Source organism: Gymnoscopelus microlampas (genome assembly GCF_963454915.1).
Source record: "Gymnoscopelus microlampas genome assembly, chromosome: 4".
NCBI lineage: Eukaryota > Metazoa > Chordata > Actinopteri > Myctophiformes > Myctophidae > Gymnoscopelus > Gymnoscopelus microlampas.
The window spans coordinates 21333266-21346096 of NC_139941.1; the positions used below are offsets into that span (position 1 = coordinate 21333266).

The 12831-nt window shown below is 43.0% G+C and overlaps 1 protein-coding gene across 1 annotated transcript in view; it reads right to left on the bottom strand.

Moving 5' to 3' along the window:
- Positions 1-4143: 4143 nt before the first annotated feature.
- pi4kab (phosphatidylinositol 4-kinase, catalytic, alpha b) overlaps positions 4144-12831 on the bottom strand; it is a 46790-nt gene continuing 38102 nt past the window's right edge. The window contains exons 41-54 of the mRNA XM_084056183.1: positions 12294-12461; positions 11859-11912; positions 11101-11221; positions 10704-10833; positions 9769-9912; positions 9487-9557; positions 9289-9395; positions 8784-8888; positions 8048-8173; positions 7554-7674; positions 7008-7167; positions 6154-6243; positions 5382-5465; positions 4144-4908 (exon numbers count right to left, since the gene is read on the bottom strand). Coding sequence (XP_083912309.1) covers positions 4857-4908; positions 5382-5465; positions 6154-6243; positions 7008-7167; positions 7554-7674; positions 8048-8173; positions 8784-8888; positions 9289-9395; positions 9487-9557; positions 9769-9912; positions 10704-10833; positions 11101-11221; positions 11859-11912; positions 12294-12461 — 1533 coding nt within the window. The 3' untranslated portion in view covers positions 4144-4856. The remainder of the gene's footprint in view (positions 4909-5381; positions 5466-6153; positions 6244-7007; positions 7168-7553; positions 7675-8047; positions 8174-8783; positions 8889-9288; positions 9396-9486; positions 9558-9768; positions 9913-10703; positions 10834-11100; positions 11222-11858; positions 11913-12293; positions 12462-12831) is intronic.

The following is a 12831-nucleotide window of genomic DNA, read 5'->3' on the forward strand; positions in this document are numbered from 1 at the left end:
CATAGAATTAAGAAGTGAACAACACATGTGTCATCATTTATGACACATGTGTTGTTCACTTCTTAATTCTATGACATCGTTTGAGTTTGACATACACAGACCCCACTCAACCCCCCCCCACAAACACACACACACATACACACACACACACACACACACACACACACACACACACACACAGCGACTGTAGTCAGTGTCAATATGCATTTGTGTAATTGAGTCACATCCAGGACTGTGTCGCTGATGACATACTCCAAGCCCAGGCCCAGGGCTATCAGAATCATTGTCTCATGGTTTGATCAAGCCACACTGCAAGTTGACAGGCTGATAGCAGTGTTGCTCCCGTATCTTTAAACTCTGTAAAACGTTGGCTAACTGGAGTGAAGTTAATCAATCAGTTATGTGATTGGCTTAGTGGGCAGAGCATAGTTAAGCATTGGATGGCTTTAGAAGAGTATTATCAACAACCCTGTTTACATTATCCAATATTTAGATTCTATTCAAGATCATATTGGTTCACATTTTGTCAGATCATAGTCTACAATTAGATTTTTGTGGTTAGGTAAGGTAAGGTCGAACGAGTGAAGCGCATTTGTACACACACACACACACACACACACACACACACACGTCTAACTATCTTTGCGGGGATATCAAAACCAATTTTGCATTAGTTTTACATTACTTAATGCTGCTATAAATTATATTTTTTGATTGAAAAAAGTTGTATGGGACACCTCACAACCACTTTGTCACAATACATTGACATGTATTTCCAAAAGTATAGTCTTTTTTGACACGGGTGCAGATTCCCAGCCTTCACTGTAAAATCCTGAGTGTTAATTGAAATGAAAACTCTGTATTTTACTGTGTACCGTAAAGTACTACACTGCAGAATGCATAAATGTCTTCATGAAGCTTTGGGGATTGGATTAGCACGCCTGGAGGACCACAGGGAGTAGCCATGACAGACTTTACCACTGAGTGATCTGATCTCATCAAAAATACATCACAGGGTGTCCCCTCTGGACATCTGTAAGCAATGAAATATTAACCAAATATAGCACCTCCGCTCATAAACAAACAGAGCTGTGTTTTCTGTAAAGAAGCTACAGTATATTAATCAGAGCCACAGGGATCTCAGCTGCGAGGGCTTAAAGGCAAGAGTAGCCTGAATCTGCCCGTGAACCAGCAGGTTATCATGGGATCTCTCTCTATACCACTCTCTCTGTAGTCATTGTTTGAGTCATACATAGGATAGGAACCTGGCCTAAGGCATGTAGTCATTGTTTGAGTCATAGGAGCCTGGCCTAAGGCCTGTTGCCCTGGTTCTTTCCTCAAGGTATTCGCTCTCATGTGCTGACTGTCCATCGCTCAAGTTCCACACCCTCTCCTCTTTTGGGCTGGATGTTACTTTGAAGCTACTAATTCTAAATTTGAATTCATACACAATGGGAAGAACATGACACGATTCCCGGGGTACTGACCAAAAAAAGGGGGAAATAGTTAACTCATTTTGTCTGTTATTTTGCCTTTACATTTGCCGAGAAACTCTCTCTCTCTCTCTCTCTTGAGAAATGCAGTTTTTTTTTTAATACTTTCTTTTTATTCTTTTTGTTTTTGTTTTTAGAACAAGTCATCTTGGGCAGTACAGTACAATAAAATGAGTACATTTGTTACGGGCTATTCAATCCAAAAGAGAGGGATCCTATATTAAAGCAACATAAGTCATTTACAAAGTCTGTTTCTTGAGCAATGCAGTTTCTAGACGTTTTCTTTTTACATTTTTTTCCACATATACTTTATTTACGTTAGTCATAAAGTATTGCAGACTAGAGTACTGTACTGAACACCTCTCCCACTGACAGCACAGGTAAAATGATCATTTAACTCTGACAGTGCGCTCTGAACCTGAAGTGAAACCCCATTCGGAATGCCCCCTGGAATGCCACCCAACTCAAGTTTCACACCTTTAATGGGCTGTTTTATTCCTATTTCTAGACTGTGCTTTACCCAACCCGTTTGGCAGGATGTCAACCACTTTAGCTGTGTTCCAAGCCTGCTTTTTGACCAGCACAAACAGGCATGCACATGTTAGCCTTTGCCAAAGCAATGCCGCCTCGTCTGTAGTTTGTCAAGACATTTCTTCTTCTAGTGTGGAGACAGCAATTAAGTGCGTCTGGCTTCAAAGGATGAAGTGGTGATGTGGGCCTGTCAAAAAGATAAAACCTCACATGGTTTGCTTCCAGAACTAGCCGTTTCTCTCAGTTGAGTCATACAACTTGTTCATGGTGAGTGGTACAGAAACACAGCCTCTCTAAATAATTAAAGATCTCTTCTCTGGGGTATGGAGGGAAACTATAAGGGCCCACCACAGCACTGACTGACTGGCACCCACTAGAAAGATGTCTGCTGCCCCCTGGTGGTGTTTAATGTTACTGAGCCTGCATCGAAAAGGTGAAGAAAATAAAGTAACTGCCAGGAACATGTGGGGACATAACCTCATTAGTAAGCTAAACTCAGACATTTCAGACCTCATACACTTGCCTACACGACACTACATGCTCATTTGTTTAGGATTCCAACAAGCCCGCAGCATTACAGTCAATCATTAGCACTTTAATCTCAACAACCGCAGACCGAAAAGAAGGCTGAGCCTGGCATGAAATAGCCTGCTCAGCAGTTCAGAGACAGCGATGTACCAACAATCAAGAGACTAACAGTATGGCTCTGCCTGGAGCCTTGAAAGCACCCACTCAGCAGTTGAAAAACCACAATGTACCAGCATAGACAAACAGCAAATTCGGATGAGATTACAAAAAAAAGGAACAGCTGATGGTGTATGATGGACCTATTCAGATACCATGGCTGTACAATCAGGCTTGGCAATTCAAGGCACCCATCTTAATAATGAGATGTATTGCCGTGCACTGAGCTGCAGCTGATTGTCTTCCCCTTCAGGATCTTTCCGAACAGCCTGCAATGCTGCATGGCCTGATCAGGAAAGCCTAGAACTAGTAGTGTTCACAGCATCTCTACAGTACCTGCACAGTAAAATAGTCAGTGTTCATTTACCCAAATATAAAAGTAACTCATAGAGTTGGCAAATGGACCCTTAGGGCAGTGGTTCTGAACCTGTGAGTCGGGACCCCCAGGGGGAGTCCCCACATGGTGTTTTAAAAGGGGTCCCCAAATGACAGTGAAGTGACAATTTAAGGTCACTTCACTGTCTGTGAGGTATTTAAAAGACCCTTTTAATACCTCAAAAAAGAATAAGACCATTACTGCATCAAAAGTAATCAACAAACTATACTATAAAAACTGGTCAAACATTGGCCAAATTGTCAAATAATATAAGAGGCAAAAATGCCTCAACACCTACAATTCCAAGTGCTTATCAGGGTGGGGGAACCACTGCCTTAGACTTAGGGTACACTACACTCTGAAGAGTAAAAGGAACACTGAGGATTTTACTGTGTGGCTTTACCCACAAGATGCACCCTGGCTCATCTTTCAGAGAATCTAAGGCCTCTTTCTTCCACAGTCTGCACTGTTCCTTAGTACAGCAAGCTCTGCAAAGTATAATAACGTGTCCAGACCCTAGACCAGATTTTTCTGTTTGCATGCTCTCCGTCCTTCAGTACGCCGAACACATGATTTTGTATTCAAACATCAGCGAGAATGACGCCACAGCATGGTTTTAATTTAATAGAACTTTATTTTGATTTAATATCTGAGCCATTATCATTCAAAAGGCAAGACAATAGAAAAGGAGACAGAAAATATGGGCCATGGATATAAATATACAAAGAGAGGCAAAATCTTTACATTCAGTAACATTAAATAAAGAAGGCAGGCGCCAACCATATAGACACGGGATACTGCATTTTGGATTACTGAACGCCACATGGGTCACATGTTAGCTCACGACTTTTAACGTCCACATTCAAACCTCACCTGTGCCTTACACCTTAATATAAAAGTTGGATTCAGGAGCTTTACACCAACACGTCCCAAACCCCACCCACCCTTTGGCAACATTAAATAGAACTCACCATATACAGTAACACACAACTAGTGTTCATCACTTCTCCTTTGGTGACACACAAGCCCCCGTCGACACACAACAGCCCCCCCCCCCCCGGAACCAGACAGTGTAGCCCATGTCTATACAGTAAGCCTTCGTTGTTAAATACAAGCAGTCAATGTGTACCATGCCACAGATCATAGAACTCTGATTGGTCCATTAAAAAGAGAAGCACAGTAGTACAGTCAAGTACGGGATCACAGAGTAGGCCACACTGGTCATAACTGAAACCGATCTACAGTACATCTGCTACTTCAAGTATCCAATTAAATGTTTACATTACATTACGGTATCGTCAACCCCATCGAGAAAACCAACAGATAGAACCCACGTTCACCCACATTACAAATCTTTTGAAGAAAATTGGCACAAACATTTTGTTAAAATATTATTTGAACGAACGTGCAGAATTAATCGAGCGTAAACCGCTTTGGGGGGGGTTTTCCTCCAAGTGCACAGAAGTCAAGATGCCAGTGCAATAGTATATTCATATTAATAATATTAATTTAAACATAAGTTAAATATTGGAACATACAACTAATACCAAAAGGAGAAAAAAATATGACTTTTGGAGAACAAGAAGCTAAAGCAAACAACTGGACTGTCAACAACCAGCAATCATTAAACAACTAAAGAACCATTGACAGTCTTCAGTGTTGACCAGCTACGGCAAACACACACCCATGTGCATACTTATTATGCACGCACGCACGCATGCATGCACGCACAAACATAGTACTAATCCAGCCGCCAACTTAGGCACAGAAGTTTAGTACGGGATCTGGTTTTGGTAGTACTGGATCATGTCATATGTTCTGCTCCTGTGAAACAAGAATGAACAACGTTGAAGTAACATTGACCATAATCACATGGTGGGCCATTTTACTCTGATGTCATAATAAAGTATGATGTAAGACCTAAATGACCACTGTGTGAATATGGTAGACTTATAATATAACATAGTACTTTTCTCTTATTTTCAGTATCAACGAATCGACACAGATTTTTTTAATTGATTTTTATAATTGACTAAAGTGATTAGTCTGATCAACCACTTAATCCTGTATTACACTTCATTGTACAATGGTGGCGTGTAAAAACAGTAATACGATGCGTTGTGAGTTTGTAGATCTGCTCTTTTCACAATTTTTCTTTACTTTTCATAATCATTCATTAATTCTAATAGAGGCAAAAGTTTGAAATAATCGTGATATTATTTTGAAGTCATATCACCCAGCCCTAACTCATACTGTTGATAACATCTTGAGGTGACCACCTGGTGAGTTGCACTGACCTGTTGCTGAGGAAGCAGTTCTGGATGACTTTGATGATGAAAGCGGCTGCCTCCTTCTCGCTCACGCTTGGGTTGAATCTTTGCCTGAAAGTAGGGGAGAGAAGCTCAGACATGTTGAATGTGTCATCATCCAACAAAAAGTAGAAGTGTTGTATACTTCAGTGCTGGCATTGCGTGTGCAAAAACTAATGCGTTTCTGTCTATGACCCTGTGAGGGTCTCGTTAGGAAAGCAATCAATCAGTAAATTTGTATATCTTGCAACATTATAATCATTAATCGAACCACATCGGTTCACATCAACTTTTTGAGCCACCAGTTTCTTAAACCTCAAAATGCCCAAAATAGCATAAAAAGTAGTTCAAAGAGCCGATTATAAACGTTGTATGCAACTTTAACCCATTTAGACCTGAGGCCAATTCTAAAAACGCCTTCTAAATCCTGACCTAAGTTTTCTGAAAAATGTCAAATATGTATTCCAAAATTACAACAAATGAATGTTGCTATATACTATACATGGCAACAAGAACCCCAAAAGGGGTTCCTGTCCTGAAAGGTATAGTTACAAATAGGGGTTCAGTCCGATTAACTAGTTAGAATCAAGTCAAATACATACTGTACATACAATGTTGTGTAAAAGTTTAAAAGCATCCATTGAACTTTCTATTCACATCTCCCATCCTACCCATGGGGATGTTTATTTCCTCTTCCAGGGCAATAGGCCCCCCCTCATTAATGGATTAGGGTGGGTGTGTGATCCCACTGTGAACTCACTTGAGCAACTTGATGGTCTGTCCTCTGAAGCAGGGAAGACCAGTATCCAGCATCAGGGTGACAAGGGAGACCACTGCGTCCATATACGGCCTGATAAAAGAGAGAGAGAAAAGAAAGAGATAGCCACTTGTCTCAGTCCTACATTCATTCATGAGTTTGTTAGACAAAGGCACTGATTCCCACTATAGTTCTCAAATTCTGCCCGAACCCAACCATGGGCCGGGTTCAGGCCTAAAATGTATGCCATTTGATCGGCCCGGTCTGCTGACGAAAAAAAAGAAGTTATAATAATAATTCTGTTCCGTCTGTGTGTGTATTTATTATGAACAGCAGCGCTGTCAACATAGTGCTGCGCTGACAGTGGCTGCCGATGACTGGGTTTTCAATGGAGGCTACAAGCAGGCAGCAGAAAAAAGTTGTTGCTGCACTGGCCCGGCTGCCTGATTTATACTTAATTGCTGGTGTTGCGCGCTGACGAAGTATAAATTGCAGGCAGCAGCAGTCAGCGTGACAGTCAGGGAGAGAGAGAGAGAGATTGCAGAGTAGGCTAGGCTTGTGGTGTGACGACAAGGATTTAACTCTATTTTGTGTGCAACTTCACATGTTTTGAAAGAACAATTGAACATGTGAAGCTGCCAGCCTGTTCTCTTATTCTCACTCTCTGCTATAATTTGAGCCACTGGTGATGCCTACTGGCGATTCTTTTTTTTTTCTCTATTATTTAAAGGCCGGTCTCTGGCTTAAAATTATGGTAATTGCTTGCGCTGGCACAATTCAGGCCCGGTTTGGGTAGGGCCTTAATTTTCAGGCCTGTTTAGAACACTAATTCCCCCCCCCCCCCCACACACACTCACCTGACAGCCAGGTATCCCCTCACACACATCTCCATAAACCATTTGAAGGGCGTGGCCTCCATTTTGCCCCCCATGATCATCACCATCTCATCTGTCAGCTTGATATCTGGCTCCCAGCCCAGGTTCCCACCGGGAGAACTCTCAAAAATGAAACCGAAATCTGATGACACACACACACACACACACACACACACACACACACACACACACACACACACACACACACACACACACACACACACACACACACACACACACACACACACACACGCAAAAGATAATCCAAGGTTTAATAGGGACCAGTGGTGGAAGAAGTATTCTGAATTTGTTATGTAAAAGTAGAAAAACTAAAATATAATACTCTATTACAAGTCAAGGGCCTGTATTCAAAGTGTTACTTGAGTAAATAAATAGTCAAACATTGTGCAAAAGTAACAGATCTATAAGCTCACAACGTGTTGTGACGTGTTATGAGCTTTCAGATCGGCTATTGCCAGGGAAGAGATTTGGTGTAGAGGGGGGAAAGGTGGGGGGTCCATTACACACCAATGTGAATGAGGTGGCCCTGGCTATCCAGCATGATGTTTCCGTTGTGTCTGTCTTTGATCTGCAACAGGAAGAGCAGCAGACTGTAGGCGGCCATACTGCGGATGAAGTTGTACCGCGCCTGCATGACAAGACAGAGAGAGAGAGAGAGAGAGAGAGAGAGAGAGACAGAGGGGGGGATATGGATGATGGGGTGAAGGATCGAACCATTAAACCTCAAGATCATAGCTAAGAAAAATAAGTGTGTCACTGGTTGATGAGTAAGTTCATATGAATATGGTGTCCAAACACACCAGCAGGTGGCGTAGTGCAGTTCAAGCTTTTTAATTTCAAGAACACTCAGTTTGATATGCATTAGGCAACGGACCCCCATTTGATACTTATTTTTAAATCTCTGGGATCCCTATCTACACTGTAAAATCAGTGTTAATTTAACTCTAGTTACAGACCTGTAAGGCTCACATTGTTGATTGAAAGCATCGTACGACACTTACCTTCTGGAACGCAAGTGTGGACTCATCACCATACTGGTTCCTAAAGTAGTCGTACATGCCAAAGTCTGTCTGCCGGCCCAGCTGGTCACGAGACTTGCAGTCGGGGATGCATTCAATCACGCCACACTGTGGCCAAAGATGGGAAAGACGAGAGGACGTTGGAACAAGGGGAAGGATTAACCACGTGAACCCTGGCGTCCCTATTCTGGGCATGTCATAATAGGCGAAAATTTGGCAGAAATAGGTGAACATTTGGGCAAAATAGCTGATCTACAAGCCCACGCACACCCCTACATGATGGAAGTATAAATAATACTTTAGGAAACTATGGATAAACACAGGAACAGCGTAGTGCATCTACGATAAAGTGGTGGGAAGAAGCGCTGCGCTACAGTAACAAGGTGATAGGTTGGCTCCTGCACACGCACCGTCGCACGTATATGCTATGCTATGCTAACACACACATGACGTATATTACATTATGGTCGGTAAATGTAACATTTGACTGGTAAAATAGAACCTTATCGCCCTAGCAGAAACACTGGCAGGGACTTTGCCCCAGTCCAACCATGGGCATGGGTACCATGTTTTATAGTCTTTGATATGAACATATCATGACTCGGCCGGGGATTGAATCAACAACCTACCAAGCTCAGAGCGGACACGCTAACCACAAGGCCACTGAGCTGGTTTGAGCTGGCCAGATATGGTACCAGATATTCTTGTATGGACTCACCCCTGGTGCAGTGGCCACCACTCTGTAGGGGAACACGTAGAGGTCCAGACCCACCAACTGGAAGATGTTCTTGAACAGTCCAATGATCTGCAGAGCCAGCATGTCCTGGAAAAACAAAGCACAGAACCAGGGAAGAGGAAAATTCCTATTTCGTTGACTGTGGGGTTTACTCTAGTGTTTATTGTCTCTAGTGGACAAGAGTGGATTGATTGATTTTATTTTGGTAAAAGAAGTTTCAACACAATATAACTTCAACCCAGGATGTACACATAAAGTGTAATAAAACACTCATTTCTAATGTGGTCCTGAAAACACATGGGCACACATGGGGACAAGGAGGACATGGGGAGTTAAGAAGTGAAAGATAATTTACACTGAATTTTGTTGTTCTCACTCTCTACTTAGGGGTTGGGATTATGGTCAATGAAAGAGAATAAGTGAAACCTGTCTATAGGGCTGCAACTAGCGATTCTTTTATTACATTCAATTTACTATTGCACCCTACCTGTCTGCAGTCGTCTCCTACTTTAAAGATGGCCGCCTGCCAGATGATTCTCTTTGCCTCCTCTTCGCTCTTTGCCTCATCCAGGGAGTCTGAGCGACACTGTAGACCTAAGGAGATCACATCATGACACGCTGCACACCCACGAAGACGAGTTTTGCAGGAGAAACTGAAATATCTACAACGTAGACGGCACGGTACCTTCTTTTTCCAGTTCGCTGACGCCACACCTCCTCACTTTGAATTTGGCCAGGTAAGGAGCCTTAGCAGCACTAGACAGGGGCACAAATGGAAACAATTTCTAACATTGCGAAAATAGCCGATCTACAAGCTCGCAACAACGCAATGCATCGTGAGCTTGCAGATAGGCACTGTTGTACGAATGATGAAGTATAAAATAGGCCTTAAGTTTTAACGGACTAAGTGAGGACAACACTATTTGCCTCCCGTCTAAGCCAGAAGATGGGATCTGCACAGGTCTACCTCTGCATGGGCGTGCCAGACTTGTAGTCTATGTCCAGGACTATGGCCTCCGGATTACTGGGGAGGTAACAGCCGGGTTGGACCTTGATCTCGGACATGGCCTCCAGACAGGCTCTCTTCCTCTCCTCCCCCTTAGGAAAAGGCCTGAGGATGACAAACAAAAACACAAAGCGCATTGCATGTTTTTCTGCACTTCTACGTCTTAAGAGGGTCGGTTTACGAAGAATGCAATGCTACATGGGCATCCCATCAGCTAATGGCTTCTGTGACCACAAGCGGAAGGGCTCTGTTGTTATTCACAGAGGGCAGTCACTGGGGTTACTGAGCAATAAGAGGAGGAGACGCAGGGGACGCAAGGTTCATTTAGAGCCACTCGTCCCCTGGACAGCGGCAATTTGTGTCCAATTAACACCCTATTGAGGTAAGAAGGGAATTTTCATCAACCTGTAGTGAGGGGATGAATGGCTCCCAGTATGACGCTGCACTAATTGATGCTGTCAGTATGCTACTAATCACACATACAGATATACAGACTTCTCAGACGGACAGCTACTCAGGGATGGTGTGGGATCAACATCCCAGCATGTAAATACCTTCCAGACCACTGGATAATCACAAAGACACTGCAGCAACCCAAGGGCAAAGCAAATGAACAGCAAAGGGATTTGGGGAGCAGCTCACTGATGAAAAGGAGTTAGCTTACACCACATAAACACCTTGAAACTACCTCAAGGGACCTAATGTTATTCATGAAGTTAAAGAGGAAAGTTTTAATGTTATGCTACTACGTTTTCAGCCACTTGTGACTGTATAGCTTCCTGTACGGTAACTGAAGAAAGATGAGAGAGAGGAAAGAATCGAGGAAGAGGTGTGAAGGTGCAAAGGAACAAAGACAGACAAGAATTTGACAGAGAAAGAGAAAAGGGTGAAAGTACTTGATGATGGCGGACACGTTGGTGATCTTGTTGAAGAAGTCAAACTCTCTCTGGTAGAAGTCCTTGTTTGGGCCGGACAGAGCACCAGTGATCTCCACCACCATTTCCTCCAACAGCTCCCCTATGTCCGCTGCACAGGACCAAAGCACAGATGAACAAACCGCACAAGAACACACACACAAAGACATACAGTATATACAGAATGCTACTGTATATAGTGACAGAGAGGAAAGCCCAAGTTATACTAAGTTGCGCGCAGGTGTCGCGCTCTGTAAATGGTCGATCTACAAGCTCAGAATGTGTTGCGCCGCAACATGTTGTGAGCTTGTAGATCGGCTATTTTCAGTGCACGAGACCCACGCCTAATTAAGTATGAATCAGGCCGAAGGCATCTCACGGTCTTTGTGATGTGCTTCCTCGTCCAGGTAGATGTTGGTCTTCATGTTCCAGATGAACTGGTGAGCCAGCAGCTGGGACGTCTGAGCCGCCCACAGGATGTACTCCCTCACATAACCCATCTAACAGCAGGCCACAAACACAGGCACACATTTCAACTTGAACCCATTAAGACCTGAGGCCGATTCTACAAATACCTTCTAAAATCAGTAGTTCTTACACTTTCAAGATTTTTCTGAAATGTTCAAAAACAGCAGATGTACAAGCTTGTATATCTGCTATTTTTGACACAAAAATCTAAAATGACACAAATAAATTTTTATTTTGACCAATCTGTATGCTAGAGTCTGTTAATACAATATAACTAACACAACTGGGGTGGTTGTATTTGGTCTCCCTGCTCTTCTAATTTTTGTTCCTGTGATAGGGGTTGACAACTGGTTCGGTCAAAATTCTATTTTTCTCCTGAGCAAGCATTTGTGCTCTATTAGCTCAGTGGTAAAAATGTCAGCACTTGCATGGGGGACCAGGGTTCAAATCTCGGGTAGGACATGAAAGATTGCAGCTTTAAGGCAACACACACACACACACACACACACACACACACTGGCTTAACAAACTGGACAAAACCCATTTTGGCAAAAACGTCACTGTGACAAAATCACCTTCTTACATGCCCACACACAAACAGAGAAAGAGCGAGGTAGAGGGGGGAATCTGGGGGATTATGGTCTTTTTAACACATTATAATAACTTTACCTTGTCATATCGAAGTGCTTGGACAATCTGAGGGATGTAAAACAAAATGGCATCCTAGAAAGAAAGGCAGACAAAAGTGTGACTGGGGAGAAGGTAAGATAAAAACATGTAGACACATGACACTTTTACTTATGTGTTACATTTGTGCAGGCTATATTACTTACATATTATTTATATCAATAAAAGGTAATTGTGTGTTGAAAAGGAGTTACTGCACTTCAGACAAGCAGGAATGGGCGTAGCATCAAAGAGACAAATTTCAGGATAATGCTTAATTTATAGGCCATTGTACGATGCGTCATGCATCAAAAATAGTCGATCTACATCAGCTATCACAACATCGCGACACGCGTTGTGAGCTTATAGATCACTAGTTTCAGAACGTGATGCCATCATGCGACGAGTGTAAATCGGGCTTAAGTGTATGTTGCGTACCGGAGGGAAGGAGCGGAGAACTTTGACCCCATACTGGGCGGTCAGGGGGTGGGGGGGGTACATGGAGGAGAAGTAGGAGAGTCCGGTGGGGGGGTCGGCCGGGGCCCAGCACAGGATGTGACTCAGCTCTGGCGAGTCAGCGTCAATGGTGTGCCATGTCACTAAGAACTGAGAATACACAGGAAGAACATATAGAAAAAGTGAGTGAGAGTGAGAGGACTCAATTCATACATCAGAATCAGGCCTTGGCTAGGATCCATGTATATCAGGGGGTTTCAACTGATTTTGACCCAGGGACCACCATCCTGACTAAGAGCAACCTGGGGACCACCACTATTGTGCGTGGTGGGTCCATCATAGACCCACCCCACACAATAGTGGTGGGGGGTTCATGCACCACAGGGAGCTGGAGAAAATAGCTATAATATCAATATCTAATAAAATACAGTGATTATGGTAAGCTCACATTTCATATCACACACACACACACCATACAGTAAGAACTCCTGTAAGTTATTAAAAGTAAAAAAAAAAAGTT